At 42.3% G+C, this 22,804-nt stretch overlaps 1 protein-coding gene across 1 annotated transcript in view; it reads left to right on the top strand.

The window, feature by feature from the left end:
* The first annotated feature begins 19,595 nt into the window (after nt 1–19,595).
* Nucleotides 19,596–22,804, top strand: part of NHSL2 (NHS like 2) — a 228,034-nt gene continuing 224,825 nt past the window's right edge. Inside the window, exon 1 of the mRNA XM_070257864.1 lies at nt 19,596–20,117. Within this exon, the coding sequence (XP_070113965.1) occupies nt 19,838–20,117 (280 nt within the window). The 5' untranslated portion in view covers nt 19,596–19,837. The remainder of the gene's footprint in view (nt 20,118–22,804) is intronic.

Consider the following 22,804-nt stretch of genomic DNA (forward strand, 5'->3'; position numbering starts at 1 on the left):
TATCCCTAAATATTTCATGTTTTGGAAATATTGTAAATTATATTGGTTTTTAAATTTTTGGTTTCCATTTGTACATTTATCGTATATGGAAGTACAATTGATTTTTGTGTAGTGATGCTGTATCCTATGATCTTACTAAACTCATTTGTTATAGGAATTTTTTATAGATTTCATAGGATTTTCTATGTAGATAATCATTTTTTCTATGAATACAGACACTTTCATTTCTTCCTTTCCTATTGGAATGCCTTTTATTTATTTTTCTTGAATTATTATACTAGCTAGGATTTCTAGTATGATGTTGAATAGGAGTGGTAAGTACAGACATCCTTGCCTTGTTCTAGATCTTAGGGAGGAAACATTCAGTTTTTCACTATTAAGTATGATGTTAGCTGTAGGTTTTTTATAGATGCCCTTTATCAGGTAGGAAGTACCTTTCTATTCATAGTTTGCTGAGAGGTTTTGTGTGTGTGTGAGGAAGATTGTCCCTGAGCTAACATCTGTTGCCAATCTTCCTCTTTTTGCTTGAGGAAGATTGTCACTGAGCTAACATCTGTGCCAACCTTCTTCTATTTTGTATGTGGAATGCTGATGCAGCATGGCTTGATGAGCAGTGTGTGTAGGTCAGTGCCTGGGCTCCAAACCCACGAACCCCGGGCTGCTGAAGCAGAGTGTATGAACTTAAACACTGCACCACCAGGCCGGCCCCTATTGAGAGTTTTTATCTTGAGTGGATGTCAAAGGCTTTTTCTTCATCAGTTGTCATGATAATGTGATTTTTCTTTTATAAACAATTAATATAATGGATTTACTTGATTATTTTACAAACATTGAGCAAGGCTTGCATTGCTGGGATAAACTCCACTTGTTTGAGATATATTTTTCCATGTATACATTGTTGGATTTGATTTGCTAATATTTTCTTGAGGATTTTTATGTCTATGCTCATGAGAGTTGTTGGTCTGTAGTTTCTTGCTTGCTTCCTTTTTTTATTGTCTTTGCTTGGTTTTGGTATCAGGGTAATGCTGGCCTCATAATAGGAGATGGGAAGTGTTCTCTCCTGTTCAATTTTGGGGAAGATAGTTTGTAAAATTGATTTTAATTCTTTAAATGTATGGTAGAATTCACCAGTAAAACCATCTGGGCCTGTGGTTTTCTTTTTTGGAAGGTATTTAACTATGAATTCATTTTCTTTATAAGAGTATTCATGTTATCTATTTGATCTTGGATGAATTTTAATAAGTTGAGGTTTTGAAGATGTCAGTCTATTTCTTCTGAGTTGTTGAATTTATGCATATTGAGTTATCCATAGTATCACATATTTTTTTTCTATTTGATGAATATCAGTGTGTTTTCTGTATTCCTGGGATTTGGAAATATCCCAGTAAGGTGATTTTTTATGATGTGAATTTTGCTGCGTACTTAGCATACTCTTTCATCCTGAAGATTTGTGTCCTTCAATTCCAGGAACTTTTCTTGTCTGGTCAATTTTGGCTGCATAACAGAATGCCATAGTCTGGGTAGCTTATAAATGACACAAATTTATTTCTCACTGCTCTGGAGGCTAGAAAGTCCAAGATCAAGGCACCAGAAGATTTGGCATCTGGTGAGAGCCCGCTTCCTGGTTCATAGACAGCATCTTCTCACTGGGTCCTCACATGGCAGAAGAGGCAAGGGAGCTCACTGGGGTCTCTTTTATAAGGGATCTAATCCCATCCACGAGGGCTCCACCCTCATGACCTAACCACCTCCCCAAAGCCCCACTTCCAAGTACTATCACATTGTGGATTAGGTTTTAACCTATGAATTTTTGGGGGACACAAACATTCAGTGTATAGCATTGTCTTATTTTTATCTCCCCAGAGTTTTCTTTTTTCTCTCCTTTTAGAATTGCTAGCTTTTCCGTGCTGCCAAACCCTCTACCTTTCACAAAGCCAAGAGCACCCTTGCTAGAGCTGCAGACTGGATTTTCTGGATTGAGTATGAAAGTTTCTTATCTTTTCTCTTCTATTATCCATCTCACTGTCCTCTTTCCATTACTTCTGGGTTATTTCTGCAACTTTAGTTTTCAACCTTTCATTTGAAGTTTCTTGCTTGTTTGTTTGACCTCCGTCTTCTATTTTAGTTTCTATAAGCTCTTTTTATTCTGTTTCTCTTTTAGAGCATGGATGCAGCATTTTCTCTCATTTCTCTAGGATATTAACTAGAGGTCTTGGGGTTCATGAGTGTTTTTTTAAAAAAATGTTTTTCTGTTCCCCATATTATGTCCATTTCCTCTGGATTCCACTTTTCTGTTTGTTTTGGTTTCCTGTATATTGGAGATCTTATTCAAATACCATAGGATCCCTGGAAGTCCATTAATATTAAATTTTGAAGCACTAAAATGCTGCCTGGAATCTGCATTTGTGTAAGCAGTGTTTGACCACACACTCTTCCACCACACACTGCTAGTGATTTCAAATTTGAACTACTCTTCTTTCTTTATTTTTTAAACTTTTTTATTGTGAAAAGTAATGCACATAAGATGATCACCAAACTCAATGAATGATCAGAAAGCAAACACCTTTGTAACCATCACATAAGTCAAGAAATAGAACATTCCCAGTACTGAGATGCTTCCCCTGTGTCCCTTCTCAATCAATTTGGCTCACACTTACCCAAAGGTAACAGCTATCTTAACTTTTCTGGTAATCACTTTCTTTTTTTTCTTTAGAGACTTACCACCAGTAGTAGGGAGCACTCTTAAACATTAGAGCAAATTTTTTCTCTTTTTTTTAACTTTATATACATGGAATCTTACTGTATATGTGGTTGTGGGTCTGGTTGTGTGGTAGACAGAATGAGGGCCCTTTAAACATGTCCACGTTCTAATCTGTGAAACTTGTGACAATGTTTGGTCACATGGCAAAGGTGAATTGAGGTAGCAGATGGAATTAAGGTTGTTAATCAGCCAACTTTAAGATAGGGAGATTATTCTGGCTTATTTGGGTGGACTCACTGTAATCACAAGGGTCCTTAAAAGTGGAAGAGGGAGGCAGAAGAGCAAGAACCAGAGAGATGGTAGCATGAGAAGGACTCAGTACATTTTTGACTTTGAAGATGAAGGAGGCTACAAGCCAAGGGCTGCAGGCAGCCTCTAGAAGCTGGAAGTCAAGGAAATGTATTCTTCCCTAGAGGTTCCAGAAGGAACAGAACCCTGCCACCACCTTGATTTCAGCCCAGTGAGACCTGTGTTGGACTTCTGATCTCCAGAACTATAAGGCAATAAATTCGTATTAAGCTACTTAGTTTGCGGCAATTTTTTATAGCAGCAATAGGAAACTAATGCAAGTTGCTTTTTCTCAGCATTATATTTTTGAGATTTGTCCGTGTTGTGATTGGTAGCTATAGTTATTCATTTTCATTCCTCTATAGCAGAGGTATGCAAACTATGGCCCACAGACCAAATCTGGCCTGGTATCAGTTTTTGTACGGTCTTTGAATTAAGGACGATTTTTACATTTTTGAATGGTTTGAAAAAATTACACGAAGAATAATATTTTGTGAAATACACACTTTAGTGTCCATAAATAAAGTTTTATTGAAACAAAGTCACCCTCAGTTACTAATATATTGTCTATGGATGCATTCATGCTACAATGGCAAAATTGAGTAGTTGCAGCAGAGACCATATGGCCTGCAAAGTCTAAATTATTTACTACCAGGCCCTTTATGTAAAAAGGTAGCTGACCCTTTCTCTGTAGCTGTGTTGTCCAATAATACTTTCTGCAATGACGGAAATGTTTTGTATCTATATTGTACAATTGGTACCCATTAACGACATGAGGCTATCAAATATTTGAAATGTAGCTAATGTTACTGAGGAACTAGATTTTTAAACTTTATTTTAATTAATTTAAATGTAAGGAGCCACATGTGGCTAGTGGCCACTGTTTTGGATACTGCAGCTCTAAAGTGTTCCACTGTATGAATATGCCATAATTTATTTACCCATTTTACTGTTGATGGGCATTTGGGTTGTTTCCAGTTTGTCAATATTATGAATAAGCCTCTTATAACTCTTCTTGCATATGTCTTTGATTCCACATATCTGTGACCTTTTGTATATATGACTTTGTGAATATACCATGAACAGCATGTGAGAATTCCACTACTTCTACATCCTCACCAACTAGGAAGTGTCAATATTTTTTATTTTAGCCATTCTGGTGGACATTTATCTGTATCACATTGGAGTTTACAGATGCATTTTCTGGTTCTTAATGAGGTTGAGAACTTTTTCATATATTAATTGTTTCAATGGTAGGACCTAGAACACTTTATTTCCGTGAACCATCCCTCCTAACTTGCATGCTACTGTTAAGTATTTTAACTTTCCTCAGATATTTAAACCCTACAAGATATTATTATTATTATCATCATCAGTAGTCTTTTTTAAATTTCTCTCCTCCTCCTCTCATTTATCTTTTTCATTTTCTTCATTCCTTCCTGAATCTCTGACTTCCCATCTAGAATCATTTTCCTTATGCCTAAAGAAAAACCTTTAGTATTTATTTTAGTGCTGGTTTACTGATGGTGAATTCTCTCAGGTTTTGTCTGTCTGAAAATGTTGTCATCTCAACTTAATTATTTAAGGATATTTTTGCTGAGTATAGAATTGTAGGTTGGCGGTTATTGTTTTTCAGCACTTGACGATATTATTCCACTTTCTTCTGGCTTTTATTGTTTTTGTTGATAAGTCAGCTATTAGTTTAACTATTTTTCCTTTCAAGTTAATCTTTTATCCTCTGGATTTTTTTTAGTTAAAAAGTTTTAAAATCTGTTAAAATATACATAATGTAAAATTTACTATGTTAACCATTTTTTTTTAAAGATTTTATTTTTTTCCTTTTTCTCCCCAAAGCTCCCCGGTACATAGTTGTATATTCTTCATTGTGGGTCCTTCTAGTTGTCACATGTGGGATGCTGCTTCAGCGTGGTTTGATGAGCAGTGCCATGTCCGCACCCAGGATTCGAACCAACAAAACACTGGGCCGCCTGCAGCAGAGCGCGTGAACTTAACCGCTTGGCCATGGGGCCAGCCCCCTATGTTAACCATTTTTAAGTGTATAGTTTGGTAGTGTTAAGTACATTCATGTTGTTGTGCAACCAATCTCCATAATTCTTCATCTTGCAAAACTGAAACTCTATACCCATTAAACAATCCTCCTAAGCTCCTGGAAACTACCCTTATTCTTTCTGTCCCTATGAATTTGGCTATTCTAGGTACCTCATAGTGGAATTATGCAGTGTTTGTCTTTTTGTAACTGGTTTATTTCACTTAACATAATGTCCTCAAGATTTATCCATGTTATAGCGTGTGTGAGAATTTCACCCCTTTTTAAGGCTGAATAATATTCCATTGTATGGATATACAACATTTTTATTTTATTCATCTATCAATGGACTCTTGGGTTGCTTCCAACTTTTGGCTATTGTGAACAGTGCTGCTATAAACATAGGTGGACAAATACCTCTTCAAGACCCTGCTTCCAATTCTTTTGAATATAAACTCAGAAGTGGGATTCCTGGATCAAATGATAATTTTATTTTTAACATAGATGAACTTTAATATTTGATGAACTACCATACTCTTTCTCTGGATGTTTTTAAGATTTTCTCTTTTCTTTTTGTTTTTAGCAGTTTCTCTATAAAGTGCCTAGATTTGTTTTCCTTTTCATTTATATTGCTTGTGGATCATAGGGATTCTAGAATCATGTCTGGATATCTTTTCTCAATTTTAGAAATTTATTTCTACAAACACTTATGCTCCATCCTTTCTCCTTCTGGGAGTCCAAGTACACACACGTTAGACTCTCACACTGTATCCCTTTGTCTTTTACCCTATCTTCCGTGTTTTTTATATTTATGTCTCTCTGAGATTCATTCTGGATATTTTTCTAACCTATCTTTGAGTTTACTAATTCTCTCTTCTATTGTATTTGATCTGTTATTACACTTATCCACTGAGTTCTTAACTTTACGTATTGTAATTTTTAGTTATAGATTTTCCATTTGGTTCTTTTATTATAGTTTCCTGTTCTCTGCCAATATTCTAAAACTTGTCATTTATTTCTTGAATATATTAGCATATAAAATACTTTTGCTTTTAGTGGAATGGAAATACGTTAATGATACAGTGTTGAATGAAAAAAAGTGGGTTTCAAAACCTTATATGTAACACACAGCTAACGTCATACTCATGGTGAAACCTTGGAAGCTTTCCCCCTAAGATCAAGAACAAGACAAGAATTCCTACTTTCACCACTGATATTTAAAATTGTATTATAAATTCTAGCCAGAGAAATTAGGTGGAAGAATAAATTAAAACATACAAATTGGAAAAGAAGAAGTAAAACTAATTCTATTCCTAGATGACGTGGTCCTATATAAGGAAATCCCAAAGAATCTGCAAAACAGCAAAGATGCAGGGTACAAGATCAACACTCAAAAATCAGTCGTGTGTCTATGTACCAGCAGTGAAAAATCAAAAAAGGAAATTAAGAAAACAATTCCATTTACAATAGCATCCAATAGAATAAAATATCTAGGGACAAATTTAACCAAGAAGGTTAAAGACTTAAATACTGAAAACTATAAAACATTCCTGAAATAAATTAACTATGACACAAATCAGTGGAAATCCATCCCATATTCATGGATTGGAAGACTTAATATTGTTAAGATGCCAACAGTGCCCAAAGCAATCTACAGATTGAGTGCAATCTCTAGCAAAGTTACAATGACCTTTTTTTCAGGAAATGGAAAAGTCAATCCTCAAATTCATATGGAATTGCAAGGGACTCCAAATAGCCAAAACAATCTCAGAAAAGAGGAATAAAGCTTAAGAACTTAGCGATTTAGAAACTTATACAAAGCTAGAGTAATTAAAGCAATGTAGTCCTGGCACAAGGATAGACATATAGACAAATGGAATAGAATTGAGAGTCTAGATATAAACTACCACATCTATGGCCAATTAATTTTCAGCAAGGGTGTCAAGACCATTCAATGGGGAAAGAAGGCTCTCTTTAACAGATGGTGATGGGAAAACTGGATAGTCAAATGCAAAAGAGTGAAGTTTGACCCCTACCACATACAAAAATTAACTCAAAATGAATCAAACACCTAAATATAAGTATTAAAACGACAAAATTCTTAGAAGAAAACATAGCAGTCAATATTAATGACCTTAGATTTGTTGATGCATTCTCAGATATGGCATCAAAAATAGGGGCAACAAAAGAAAAAATAAATTGGACTTCATCAAAATTAAAATTTTTGTGCATCAAAGGAAATTATTAAGTGAAGAGGCAACCTATAGAATGGGATAAAATATTTTCAAATCTTATATCTGATGAGTTTAATATCCAGAGTATACAAAGAACTACTACAGCTCAACAGTAAAAAGACAAACAACTCTATTAAAAATGGGCAAAGCTTTTGAAAAAGCATTACTCTAAAGAAGATATACAAATGGCCAGTAAGCACAGGAGAAGATGCTTAACATCGTTAGTCATTAGGTAAATGCAAGTCAAAACCACAGTGAGATACCACTTCACACCTACCAGGATGGATATAATAGAAAAAAACCCCAGAAAATAGCAAGTGCTGGCAAAGATGTGGAGAAGTTGTACATTGCTGGCAGGAATGTAAAATGGTGTGGCTGCTGTGAAAAACAGTCTGTTAGCTCCTTAAAAGATTAAACACAGAGTTGCCACGTGACCCAGCAATTCTACTACTAAGTATACACCCAAAAGAATTGAAAAAAGGTATCAGTTACTTTTACACCAATGTTCATCACAGGATTATTCACATTAGCCAAAAGGTGGGAATAACCCAGTGTCCATTAACAGGTGAATAGATAAACACAATGTGATATATAATACTATGGAATATTATTCAGCCATTAAAATGAATGAAGTACAGATACATACTACAACATGAATAAACCTTGAAAACATTATGCTAAGCAACACAAGAGGACAAATATTGTATGATTCTACTTATCTGAAATATCTAGAGTTGGCAAAGGCATATAGACAGAAAGTAGATTAGAGGTACCTGGGGCTTGGGGAAGGTGGAAATGGGGAGTTATTGCTTAACGGTGATAGGGTTTTTGTTTTAGATGATAAAAAAAGTTTTGGAAACAGATAGTGGTGATGGTTGCACAATATTGTGGATGTAATTAATGCCACTGAATTATACACTTAAAATCATTAAAATCACAAATATTATGTTATATATGTTTTACTACAATAAAAATAATTCCAAAAAATGGTCAACTAGCCCAAAAGAAAAGATAAAAAGAGGGGAAAAGAAATAAAGAAAAGACATAACAAATTGAAATCAGCTAGCAAGATGATAGATTTTATTTCAAACATATCAATAATCATGTTAAATGTGAAAAATCCAAATACACCCAGTTAAAAGACAGAGATAGTCAGATTGGATAAAGAAAACAAGACCCAACTATATGCTGTCTGTAAGAAACCCATTTTAAATATAAATAAATAATAAAAGTAAAATGGGAGAAAGATATACTATGCAGATATTATCAAAAGAAAGCTGCACTAGCTGTATAAATTTCAGACAAAGCCAAGTTCAGAGCAGTGAATATTTTCAAACATAAAAAGGGGTGTTGTATAATAATAAAAGTATCGATTTTCAAGAATATGTAACTATCTAAATGTGTATGCACTTAACAAGAGAGCTTCAAAATACGTGAGGCAAAAACTCACAAAACTTAAAGGAGAAATAGACAAATCCACAATTATAGTTGGAGAATCCAGCATTCCTCTATCAATAATTGATAGAGCAAGTAAGCAGAAAATCAGTAGGGATATAGGTAACATGAAGAACTCTATCAATCAACTCGACCCAATTGATACTTATGGAACACTCCACTCAACAGCAGCACAATACAAATCTTAAGTGCACATGGAATAATCATGAAGTTAGACCATATTCTGGGCCGTAAGCAACACTTGACAAATTTAAAATAGTAGAAATCATACAAATCAGACCACATTGGAGTTAAACTAAAAATCACTGCTAGAAAGATATCTGGAAAATCCCCAAATTTTTGGAATTTAAAAAGTATACTTCTAAATAACCCAGGGGTCAAAGGAAGTTCTCAAGCAAAATTAAATAATATTTTTAATTAAATAAAAATGAAAATAAAACATACTAAAATTTGTGGGATGTGGCAAAAGCAGTGCTTAGCATGAAATTTATAGTATTAAATATTATATTGGAAAAGCAGTTCTCAAATTATCAATTGAGAGCACATGCAGAGGAATTAATATAATGATTGACCATGAAATTTAGGCTGGATAGGGAGGGAAGTGAAGACATGACGGGAAGTGGGAGTAGTAGGTTTAATGAGTGGGGCCAAAGTATTGTTAGGGTGGAAGAACAATAAGGAATGAGTTAGAAAGAAGGAAGTGTTAGTTGAAAAGTGGAATGCTTCAAATTGAAAAAAGAAAGGAATAACAATTTTTAGTAATGATAAGGTCAATGGTATGGCCATGTGGGTTAGTGGCTAAAGTAGGATGGACAATAAGATAATTGGAGGAGAGAAGGTCAAGGAACCGAGAGGCCAGGCTATTAGAAAGATCATCTATGTAAATGCTTAAATATCAAGAATTTTGACAGGAATGGTGCTAGAAAGAGTGATAGCAAGGCAAGTACTGAAATCTTAAAGGAATAAAGGTGAGTGGTCTGGGGTCAACAGGTGACTTCCCTGAGGACACATAGTAGGTGATATAATCTGATGACATGATATTCAAAGCTAAGGATTGTTACTGAGGAGGGAGGGAGAATGTCTGGAAGCGAAAATGAGGAGGACACTGCCTCACCTCCACGCCTTGTGGTGCTAGAGGTGTGGAGAGAAGACAGCACCATTTAAGAGCATTGCAGGGAGAGTTAAGACCTTAGAGGAGAGTTTGATTTTAGTTAAGGAAGAAGATGATGGGAATATACAGAGAAGAAGTTGCAGATATAGGGGAATTTGGTGATGACTATCCACAAATTCCACGAAACATAGTGGAAGGATTTCAGAAGTTGGGGAGAAGAGGGAGATGAAGTAATAAAAGTGATATACAGAGAGGTCTGAGTACACTCAAAGAGAGGGATGACTTGGGAGTCTTAAGGTGACTAACATAAACAGATAAAAGCCATGAATGAGATTATTCATGATGGTTTCAAGACAAATAGTAATGATGAGGCCCTGAGGAGTAAGAGGTGGTGGTCTGTATCAGTCATTGTTCAGTCAGAGAAGCAGAACCAATAGGATATATCTATATATACTACAAATATATATATTTATACACTATATATATATAGTCGGTTTATGTGATTGTTATATATATATTATTGGTTTATGTGATTGTGAGGACTGGCTAAGAAAGTTCAAAATCTATAGGCTAGGCTGTCAAAAAGGGAAGATTGCAGGCAGTCTCAAACCTGTGGGCACTTGCCAAAACTCTTATCTGTGGATGGTCAGGAAGGGAAGCTCATGAGCGGGATGGAACTCTATTGTCATATTGGTCAAAGATATGGTCCACAGATGGAAATTCTTCTCTCCCAGGGAAATCTCAGCCCTGCTTTTATGGCCTTCCAATGGATTCAGTCAGGTGCACCGAGTAAATCCAGGATAAAATCCCTTACTTAAAGTCAACTGATTATGGATTTTAATCAAATCTACAAAATACCTTCAAATAAACACTTAGGTTAGTGCTTGATTGGATAACTGGAACCATAGCCTAGCAGGGATGACACATAAAACCGACCAACAAAGTCCACCTCATGTCAATTTGGGACCCATAAACCATGCTTAATCCTCCAATAAAGACAATAACAAAGTCATACTTCCACCTAACATGATATAACTACCCTGTGTACAACTGAAAACATACCATCCCTTTCCCCAGAAGAGGATACAAAGTCTTTAGGTGATTTTTATTTTTCTCATTTGATATCTTTTAACTTAAATATTATAATATGTAATATGAGGTTAACTATTATTAATACATTTTATGTTAGATGGTAGGGAAATAGAAGGAAGAAAACAAAAACATTTGATAAGCATATATGTGAACATATTCACAACAAAATTAGGAAGAAATATTTATAACTATTACAGTCCTCATTTCTGCACTTGTCATGTGGTCACAGCTGGTATTTATAGCTACATTTTTATTCTACCTATTTCATATTCCCTTTACCCTCAGCAAGCACCTCATCTGGTTGTGGTTCTTTTCCGGGTGGGGTGATTCAAACCTTATTCCTGAAAGGTCTGGGCCGCTAGTAGTCCTGTCAGAATTGGGTTTTTGTACTTTTTATTTGATGTTAATCACAGGGCATAGGAGTACTAAGTACTTCAAATTGAGAAAAGAAAGGAACAGCAGTTTTTAGTAATGATAAGGTCAATGGTATGGCCATGTGGGTTAGTGGCTAAAGTAGGGTAGAGATCCTAAGGGATCTGCTGTGTTCCAGACATAATCTTCCTTATCCCCATTGTGCAGTGGCAACCCATTTTCCCTTTGGAAATCATGATCAATCACCCCAGCCAGTACAGTAACCCCCTTCTTTGCCTGTTGATTCAGAGGCATGAGGAGCCCAAAGTGGCCGGGTGGCAGTCTTAACTCCCAGTTCAGTGGAACAATTGTTGCGCCTCCTTGTGGAAGCATTCCTCCTTTTGGAACGAAGACATCTAAGGTCGCAGGGATGGGAAGTAAAAATTTTGCTAGTGGCTCACTAGGGGTAATGGTGAGTAAAGCCACTCCCATTTCCGCCTCTTGATTCCTGGTCCCGCGAATCTTGGCCATGGGTGAAATAGCATCACATATTGGATGCTGATTCAAAGCATATACAGCATCCTGGAGAACGTTTCCCAGCCAGGCAAGGTATTGTTGCCTGATGGCACTGTAACTGAGTCTTCAAAATGTCATTCCACCATTCTATCAAGCTAGCTGCTTCAGAATGAAGGGGAAGTGGTAAGATAGTGAATTCCATGTGACATACTTCAGTTCTGTGAAGTGAATTCCTTGATCAGAAGCAATGCTGTGTGGAATACTGTGACGGTGGATAAGGCATTCTTTAAGTTTATGGATGGTAATTTTGGGAGAAGCATTGCATGCAGGGGAGGCAAATCCATATCCAAAGTATGTATATCTTCCAGTAAGAACAAAATGCTGCCCCTTCCATGATAGAAGTGACACAAAGTAATCAGCGTGCCACCAGGTGGCTGGCTGATCACTCTGGGGAAGGGTGCCATATGAGGAATTCAGTGTTGGTCTCTGTTGCTGGCAGTTGGGCACTCAGTGGTTCACGTTGCTGGGCCCATGCATAACCTTCACCTCTGCCATCATGCCACTTTGTTCCTGAGCCCATTGAGTAATGACAGGAATAGCTGGAGAAAGAGGCTAACTGGAATCCATAGAACAGGTCATCATAGCCACTTGATTATTAAATCCTCCTCTGCTGAGGTCATCCTTTGATGAGAATTCCCATGGAACACAGATATATTCACATTCTTTGTTCATTCAGTGAGCTCTGTCCACATACGTCTTCCCCAGATCTCCTTGTCACCAATTTTCTAATCACGTTCCTTCCAAGTTCCTGATCATCCAGCCAAACCGTTGGCCAGAGCCCATGAATTTGTATAGACTCTTACCTCTGGCCTTTTCTACTTTCCAGGAAAAATGAATATCCAGGTGCACTGTTCAAAGTTCTGTCTACTAGGAGGATTTCCCTTCACCATTGTCCTTCAGGGATCTCCCAGAAAGAGGCTGTAGTGCTGCACCACTTTCTGTTGCCTCCATACTGTAGAGAACTATCTGTAAACTAGGCCCAAATTTTTTCTTCCTCAGTCAGCTGGTTGTAGGTAACTCCCAATGAGACCATAGGTGTGGGCTGAGAGAGAAAGAAAGTAATGTAGAAGGAGTAGGGGCCATGAGCATTTGAGCCACTTCCTCATACAATGTACTTGAACTTTCAGGCACTCATATATATCACTTCTGATCTCAAACTTGATCTCAGATATTTCACTTCCATTTGATAATGGAATGCGAACTGTGCAAACTTGATGGCTTTGTGGGTCAGACAATACCCAGGTCATGATGGGCAGCTGAAGCTACACAGTAACATGATAACCCGTGGTTAAACATTCAGTCTCTACTAAGGCCCAGTAGCAAGCCAAAAACTATTTCTCAAAATGAGAGTAGTTGCTACAGAGGATAAGAATGTGCTTCCAAATTCTAAGGATCTGTACCGTGACTCACCTACAGGGGCCTGCCAAAGTTTCCAAGCAGCATCTCTTTCTACAACTGACACTTGACACACCATCTGATCTGCTGGAGCATATGGCCCAAGTGGCATAGCATCTTGCACGGCAGCCTGGACCTGTCTGGGTGTCGCTCAAAACCAGCAGTGTTTTGGGCCACTTGATAAATGAACTGGAGTAGCTCATCCAAATGAGGTATATACTGCCTCCAAAATCCACTAGGATTTTATGCCTCTTCTGGTGGTAAGTAAAGGCCAGATGCAATAACTTATCCTTTACCTTAGAAGGGGTGTCTTGACATCCCCCAACCACTGGACCTTTAGAAACTTCACTGATGTGGAAAGCCTCTGAATGTTTGTGGGATTTATTTCCCATCTTCCACTTCACAAATGTCTTACTAATTTGTTTAGAGTAGTTGCTACTTCCTGCTTAGGTCTAGTCAGCATAGTGTCATCAGTGTTAGAGACCAGCACAATATCCTCTGGAAGGGAAAGGCAATAAAGTCTCTCATGAACGTAGGGCTGGAGAGTTAGTTTACCCCTGAGGTAAGACACTGAAGGTGTACTGCTGGCCTTGCCAGCTGAAAGAAACCTGCTCTGGGGGTCTTTACTAACAGGTACAGAGGGAAAAAAATATTTACCAGACCAATAGCTGCGTACCAGGTACAAGAGGCTGTGTTAATTTGCTCAAGCAACAAAACCACATTTGGAAAAGCAGCTGCAATTGAGTCACCACCTGATTAATTTCACTTTCACTCTCTAAGATCTAATTGTCTTTTGCACAGGCCAAATAGGCAAGTTGAATGGGGATGTGGGGGGAATTATCACCTCTAAACCTTTCACATTCTTGCTGATAGCATTAACCTCCGCAATCCTTCCAGGAATGCAGTATTGCTTTTTGTTCACTCTTTTTGTAGATAGAGATAGTTATACTGGCTTCCACTTGGCCTTTTCTACCATAATAGCCCTCATTCCAAAGGTCAGGAAACTAATGTGGAGATTCTGACAGCTGTGGAATGTGTCTACTCTAAGCATGCATTCCGAAAATGGAGTGGGTTTGGGAGACCAGTGGGCCCACTGTGAGATGGTCTTGATCTAAAACTCCATTAATCACCTGACCCCCACCAGCCCCTAGTCTGACCCCTAGTCTACCATCACTGGTGGACCATAGCGATGTTTTGGGTCACCACGAATTAGCATCAGTTCAGAGCTAGTGTCCAGTAATTCCCCCAAATTTTGATTATTTCCCTTTCTCCAATGCACAGTCATAGATTTCTTACCAGAAACCTTCACAATTCTTTGAAGAATTCTGGAATCCACTCTTCACTCCTGCAAATAGTAATATGGAGGCTGCAGGAGGAACTGTTTTACTCTTGACCTCTCCCAATGATGAGTTGATTAAGTAGAGTGTAGTGTGAGATGAGATGTATCAAGAACTGTGAAGGCTCTGAGGTTTTACCTTACTTGCATGCTAACGAGTTAGCCTGCCATAGTTTCATAGACACAAGCTGAAGACACGAGATTCCTAGGTCAGAGACAAAGGACTTTATTATAGTAATAGGAGTAGCCAGAGCATTAGCATTTTTATGCTGGTTCCCTGAGCCCCACGTGCCTGAGAGCAATGCAAAGAAGTCCATGTGTCACCTGCACATGCAGTGGGTAGCATTAGAAGAGAAGAACTCTAAGCTTAGGGAATCTGAATCTTTTGTTTACTTTTAAAGGTTGGCACGTGAGCTAACAACTCTTGCCAATCATCTTTTTTTCCCTGCTTTTTCTCCCCAAATCCCCCCAGTACGTAGTTGTATATTTTAGTTGTGGGTCCTTCTAGTTGTGGCATGTGGGACACTGCCTCAACATGGCCTGTCGAGTGGTGCTATGTTCATGCCCGGGATCTGAACCAGTGAAACCCCAGGCCTCCGAAGCAGAGCACACGAACTTAACCCTCGGCCATGGGGCTGGCACCCCTGAATCTTTTATAATAGGCGGGAAGTATGGTTTCTCTTCATCCCAGAGAAAGACATTATCTTTATTAAGCTAGACCATAAGCACACTTGATCTGGATATTTTCTGTATCCTCCAAGGCTGTTCATTATTCAAATATCCTTTAAAAAGATAGTTTGGAACAAAGGTAGTCAGTGCCTCTGCTTGCAAGATATGCAGAAACACGAGAGAACCATGGAGAATTGTCTCCCAATAAGAAGGCTAGAATAGAAACTTGTATTGGGAGGTGACACTATTAGAGAGCTAGGAAAGAATCAGGATAGTAGTATTCTGAAAGTGAAGGTGGAACTGAGTTTCAAGAAGGTGAATGTGGTCATCATTGTCAAATGCTACTGAGAGGTGGAGTATGATAAATATGGAGAGGAGGTTATTGAGTTGGTTAACTGGTGACTGTTTTTTTTTTTTGAAATAAAGGTTTATTTCCTCATGGAATTCTTGAAGGGTTTGCCCTGTGTGTGTGTGAAGCATAGAGTCTGGGCTGAAAGGAATTTACTTTAGGACCTTGAGCCGTCTTCGGCTTGCACGCCTATTGCCCTAGAAGGTGATTGATAGCTGTGTAAGTTTCCAGTCCACCCCTGGAGGCCCAGCTCTGGGGCGCACCCTCCCCGTTCTGAAGCCTCACTGCCTCAAGGGCAGAAACGTGCTCTCCCCTCTCAAATCTTGCAGCACTGCTCTGCTCCCACTCTTTTCAGAGTATGGCATTGATTAGCATGAGTTTTGTCTGCATTGTTGATTGAATCCTGGGCTTTATTCTGATTGAAAAGCTAAAAGCGGCCAGTTGGCCTTCTTTGGGCTACTTTCTTTGGGACTGTCTAAAGAGAGAGAGTTTACTTGGGTTCTTAACTGCAGAGCCAAGCATTAATACCAAAAAGGGTAAATGACATTTTGAAAAAGAGTCAGTCTAGTATTTGCCAATTCTTGTTAATTTGTCTTGGTACAGACACTTAGAACCAGGAAACAACAGAAAGCTAGAGTTGGAATTGAGGAGCAGCCTTTTCATCCCCCTACTGGCTATATTTTTTTTCATTCATAAGGAAAGCATCTTTACTGCGTCTCATGGCAAGAGGGTGTGGGGTAGAATGTATATTCTTACAACTTAGATAAAACACTTAGTTGACTATAGAGGAATGTCAAGGAAAAAACTGGCATCGTTGCCTAGTTGCCAAGATGCTACCATTTGGGTATATTTGAGAGGTAGCAACATGGGGGCAGCTTTCTTGTTTTTCATCCAGAAATAAGACTGAGGGCTGCACTGGGAAGCTAGGTAGGTTGCATGAGATTCGCTCATAAATTTTCATTTTGCAGCTGTGGAAACTGCCAGCTTGGAGGAAGATAAATGGCATATCCTATGTTAGTTATTTATTCTTTCAAATCAGTTTTTATTGAAATTCTAGGTTCTTAGCAGCAATTAGTTAGGCAGGACGGAGGTGGGAAGGAAAGCAGGGGCCTTGCTGGTCATAAGTGGTCAACTCTCCCGTTTCCCTTCTACTTCTCTGGCCACTCTTCGTTAGACTCCGCTTCCGGGCCAGACCCATATCTGATTCCACAGGTGGGCCCAGCTTAGGCTCGGATTGCAATTCTGAGCACAGTGACAGATGAACTGCCGCAGGCCTGGAGTCTGGGAGTTGGTAGGTGGCTAGGAAGCACTCAGTATTTTCAGGTCTGGCTTGGTTGTTAAGGGCCTCCCCTTTCTCCCCTTTGCACCTTCCCTCTCTCTCTCCTTCTGAATGTTTATAGGCAAATCAAAGAAAATGTTTAATTCACAGAGCACTTTCTGCCTACTCGGCCCTGGGGATGTGGGCGCAGGTAGGGCGTAGCAAGCTTGCCCTCCACATTTGCCTCTTCTCACTGCTTCCAGATGAAAAGTCGTCAAGCATCTCCTTCCTTGTGTCAGGCAGTGTTCTGCTCCAGAATCCACAGTGACTCTCCATTGACTTGGGCCAAGTTAAATCCTTTAGGAAGGCTCTTCAGACCAGGCTCTGCCTATAATCAAGCTTCATTTGTTCATTCACCAACATACATTTTCCAAGTACCTACTGCGGGCCAGTCACTGGGTTTGGCACTGGGCATACAACAGTGGGCAAGACAGACCTGATTCCTGCCCTCATGGAGCTAACAGGCTAGTAGGAGAGACAATATTATTACAAATGAAATATTATTACTATTAAACAAGGATGATTGTGCGGATGCTGTGCTGGAGGGTGTTGTGGGAGCATCATGGGACAGAACCCTTTACCTTAGCTTTACCAGATAGCTTAGCTGGAGTATGGCACTTCTAGAACCAAAACTCTCCCTCCAAAGACCAGAGCCAGGCTCCTGTGCTTCTTCTCCGAGGCTCTCTACAGCCAGGCCTGCCTCTCACTCAAGGTCTCATCTTTCTGGTTGGGAAGAGACTGGAGATAAGAAGGAAGGTGAAAACTTATATTCCCTTGACTTCTTCCACAGTACATGTAGTCCTGCTTTGGTCCCGGGAAGGGAGGAGGGGCTCTGTTCTGAGGTGGCCCCATTGCAAGTCCTTGATGTTTCCTTGATGAAAGCCAGGGCCAGTGCACTGAAGAGGCTGGAGTGAGGGGACTGGGCTGGGGGGAAGGGCGTGGGGCCAACACTGATTTGCTTGGAGTTGAGCTTGTTAATTATAGAACCCTGAAAGATTCATCAGCTTCAGGAACTGGAGTAGTGAGGGCGGATCAGACATTAGGCCCAGCTTAGGCCCGCTGCCCTCAGGCAGCAAAGCTCTGCCCACACAGTCTCCTTCAATCTGATCATACCTCATTTCTTTTTCTTCCAAACAGAGATCAGTCTAAACAGTCCGTAGGTCAAGGAAAAGTATCCCTTGAGAGTCCAGCCAAGTCCTACTTCCTGCCAGTCACTCTCTTGGCTCAGGTTTGAGTTTGCCAAATAGAGAATTTCAGGTCCTCATTCTGCAACTGGATTTTACAGATCAGAAAAGGGTTTGTCTTTTGCCCATTTGTTTATTATTTTAATTAGAACCCAACTTTTCTAGTATCCATGTTCCAATTTACTGAACAAGAGACAGCTATTTACTACAAAGGCTCATCGGATTACTCTTAACCAGTTGTAGAGCCTTCTTGCACTGCTTAAGGGACAATTCCCTAAAGGAATAAATGAGCACAGGCCACACTCAGGATCATTAGTGCAGATACACGTATTCTGTGCAAGGTGTTTTACTAATACATTATAAGGGATAATAAAGATGGGAACATTTTAGGAGGAAAGACCAGACGAGAACTACCAGAAAGAAGAAATGGAACCACATCAAAGTCAAGGAAGTGGGTTAGAGGAGAATCAGACGGGCGCTCAGTGTGTTGAAAATGTGTTCCGAGTGGAAACTCCTCAAGTGCACAGGGACATACACTCAGGCGCTCTGGTTTTCTGAGGACACTAGTGTCCCCCTGTCTCCTACCTTCTAGAATGGGGAGAAATCAGGACATGACCACAGGGTTACCAGCACTGAAAGCACACCCCGGCTCCTGTACGGCCTCCTCAGGGGGCACCCCTGGAGCCCAACGCCGCCAGAGATGGCACCCACCTCAGCTAGCAGGCCCCGCCAGGAGGAGGTGGCTCTAGGCTCTCTTTTTGCATAAAATACGGAGCGGTGTCCTTCTATCCGAACTGAATCTTTGGTACCAGAGAATGGGCTTGTTTTCATTCATTCATTCCAGAGCCTTTACAGCAGTCCAGGCACCCTGGGACTCCCAGAGATACTGCCCTCCTGAGCAGTCAAGTGAGATATTTGGCTCTTCCTTCCTCGTTTCCAAGCTCCTGGGCGCTAGACTGCTGTACTCACAGCCTCGTCTAGCCCGTGCGTGGCACCGAGTACATATTCGGGGAAGGAAAGTTAGATGAATGAAGTCAGGCTATTGGTCGGTCTCAGCTGGTTATTCGCTGGTGTGGACGAGAACGCTTGAATTTTTATTATTTATGAAGAAAACGTTGAAGTTAAAAAAAAAACAAGGCAGAAAACTGTATCGGTACTGGGACTCGAGCTCCGCAGGAGGACGCGGGCACACATACGGCACCGAATATCACACACACACCCCACTCACGCAGACATTCCTTCTTTCACGCTCCAGCTCGCTCTTTTCACTCCCACTTCCCTTTCCCTCCTCTCCCGGATCAAGCGTTAATCTGCGAATCTCTGACCGCAAAAGAAAAAAAAAGGTGGGTGGGGGGATCCCGAAGCAGCAGAGGGAGGGAGGAGGAGGTGGAGAAAGGCGGGGAGGAGGAGGAGGAGGAGCCCAGCGAACCAGAGTCAGAGGGACTGGTGGCTCGAGTGTGCAGCCCCGGGGGGGAGCCGGCGCTCCAGGCTGGGAACCGGTCAGCCCGCCCACCCGCCCGGCGTCTTCGGCGCCCGCCCGCTCGCCGGCCCGCGCCTAGGGGCCTGCTACTCCCGGAGCTGGGGCCGCCGCTCAGGGGCGCTCGGGCCGGGGGCGCCGCTCTGGGCGAGCCGGCCGCGCTGCCCGGCTGGTCCACCGCGCCCGCGCCCGGGATGCCGTTCTACAGGCGCACAGTAGTGCCCCAGCGCCTGTGCCCACGCAACCCGCCGCAGCCGCTGACCGAGCTCCGCGACGTGAGCCACCTGGCCGCGCTCAGCCTGCTCCGGCAGCTCGCCGACCTCTGTGGCCACTCGCTGGCTCTGCTCGAGGACCTCGAGGGGCACCTGCTGGCCCTGGGGCGCCGCACCGACAGCCTGTTCCGGCGCACCGTGCGCCTCCGCCGCCGCCTTCCCTGCCGCCTGCTCGGCCTGGAGGACGACGAGGAAGAGCTAGGTAAATCGCGCCCGGGCGGCTCGCGGCCCCGCGTCTACCCCGCCTCTGGGGGCGCCGGTAGGCGTCCGGCTCTGCGCCCACCTCCTCTGCCGTCCTCCCCGCCCCTCCTCTTCCCTTCCCTCCCTTCCCCTCGGGGAGTGAGGGGATCCCGTTTCCCTGACTCCCCACCCGCCGCTCTCCCGCTGGAACTTCCTGCTCCCGGATCCCGCCGCACCGTCCTGAGTGGCCTTGTGCCCTCGGGGCTCCCGGCTGCAGAGTTGGCGGCCACCTCCTGGGGACCTAGGGGAGGGAAAGGGGGGCCCCACAGGGTCCCTGTGAGCCACTGGGTCTGGGACGGCTTCGGCGCCGCCCCCAGGCCCGAGGCGTCCCCATCTTCGCGGCGTCGGGAACCAAATGGCCCCGCCTCTGGCGTCTTTGCTCCACTCTAGGAGCTCGGCCACTTCCGAAAGCGCGCTCGAGCCGCCGGCTACCTACGCGGTCGCAGGAGCCTGGCGGCGGTGCCTACTGGCTTTAAACCTGTGCAACTTCGCGCTGGAATGTGATCGCGGCTCTCACTGAGTGTTTGAGCGCCCTCCCTCCTGCTTCTCCCGACAAGTTCGGGCCGCTGCACCAGGAGTGGCGAGAGGGGCGTGCGGGGAAAGAGAGACTGCCCTGGCTTCACTGACCCCCTACCCCTGGGGTCCAGCTGCACAGATTTGCTCGAGGGAACCAGTTAAAGCAGCTGTCATTAGTTTCGTGATTCCTTTAGGAATCAGCCATGACCGAGAAACCCAGTGGTGCCCTGGCTGAGCACGCGGGACCCGTGAGAGGGTAGGAGGGCAGTGCGAGCCCTTGTCCTTTACTTTGGATCCCAATACTTTGAATGGAGAATCCTCTCTCCGTGGAAATGCGATGATCCCTTAGAGTGTGGGACTTCTGCTGAAAGCAAGGGGACTGAATGTGCTGGAAATGCTGACCACAGCTGGGGCATGCCAGGTACCAGGGCCAATTGGCACCACCAGAAAGTTAGGGGAGAGAAGGAGCAAGTGGCCAGAAAGTGTCAGATGGAGGCAGAAGATGGCTACTGGCTCCCTTTTGAGTGCAAGTCTCCAGCTGCCTTAGGGAAAGAATTGCCTGGGTCAGCCCCTCTCCATCGCAGACCCCAGCTCGCCACCACCCCTTCCAGTAGGACAGGAGTCAGAGGCCCTGGCACCCCTCTTCAAAAAGGTCTCTGACCTGTGAGGTAGATGGTGGAGGTCACTGGTAGAGAAAAATGAACTGAGTCCTGTGGGAAACGGAAGGTGGAAGACACAGATGACTGCCAGATGAATGTAGACATGGGACCAGGAACCTCTGCTTGGCAGGGGACCAGGAAAGCTGGGGCCTTAGGTCTGGTTAGTTTTCAGTTAACAAAGAGGGTAAGAAGGTCTTTGTTGATTTTTTTTTTTTTTTCCGCTGGGGTCCCACTGACTACCAGGATTAGCTTAGGAGAAATTTGATCAGTCAGCTTGGGGAGTAGTTTTCAAAATCACCACACAGTTTGCAGAAAGCCACCTACTGGGGTCAGCAGGGTAAGTTAAGGACAGGGAGGAGGCTCTGCTTTTCTGACTTGTGTTTTTCTGTGCACTGAATTGGAGCGCCCTTTCCATGTGAAGGAAGGCATGGCATCACCAAGTTGCCTTGGGACCTAACCTTTTCCAGTGATCTGCTGCATTAGAAAAAGATGGCTTTATGCAATGGGTAGCTTTTAAACGAAGGGAGCAATTCTGAGGATAAATTGCATCGGTTTGACTTCTTTGAAGTTTGCAAGAGCTGGGAGAGTGGCCATCTCTTACCTTTGGTGTGGCCACTTGCCTTTGAGAATGTTACATGTCTCTGGGCTCAGAGGCACTGAGGGGCTTGCTGCATAAATGGAACATGGCTACCTTAATTTGGCAGGAAGGTCGGTTTTCCGTTTTCTGGTCTAATGCCCTGCCCTAGACTCCCCTTGAGATTCCCACTGCACGCTTTTCTCTTCAGGTGCTTTGATTGCGTAGCACTTAAATTAGGCCTTCTCAGCAATGGTCTGAGCAGAAGTGCCAAGTGCAAAGAGAGTTGGGGAGCATAATCAGTGCGCCATCTGGCCACCCCCTTGTCGCTCAGGCATAAGCTTCAACAAGGTGTTCAGCAGGCTGTATATTATATTTTGACCCCCAACAAATAGCATTAAAAAAAATCATTGTCAGGTCTTTCCCTTTCTTTTCTTCCCTGTGCCTTTTCCTCCTAGCACTCCTACTCTTTTACTGACCATTTTGCTGGTGGTCAGCCCTCCCAGTCTGCATTTTACCCTATATACCCTCCATCTGGTTGGATTTCCCCCAAATTCTTCTTCTAGCGATTTCTTTGACCATGGGCACAGGAAAGACCCGGGAAGGAGGGAGGAAGGTTTGGAAACGACATGGCCGGAGTGAATGACACCTGACAGGCCAGCAGCTTGTAGCCTCTCTGTAGGGACAGCTTGGCTGCCATCTATGAACTGAGTAACAGACTGAGTAACAGCAAGTCAGACTGGCCTATAGCCTTCAGGCTTGCGGTGACCAGACTGCAGGCCAGGCTGGAGCCCTGGGAGGCAGCAGGTGGAGGATAGGGAGAGGAGAAGAAGAGGGAGAGAGGAGGAGAAAGTTGATGCTAAAGGAGTTGAAGGTGCTCCTCTATAAATCAGGGGTCAT

Source organism: Equus caballus, chromosome X (assembly GCF_041296265.1).
Source record: "Equus caballus isolate H_3958 breed thoroughbred chromosome X, TB-T2T, whole genome shotgun sequence".
NCBI classification, from domain to species: Eukaryota; Metazoa; Chordata; class Mammalia; order Perissodactyla; family Equidae; genus Equus; species Equus caballus.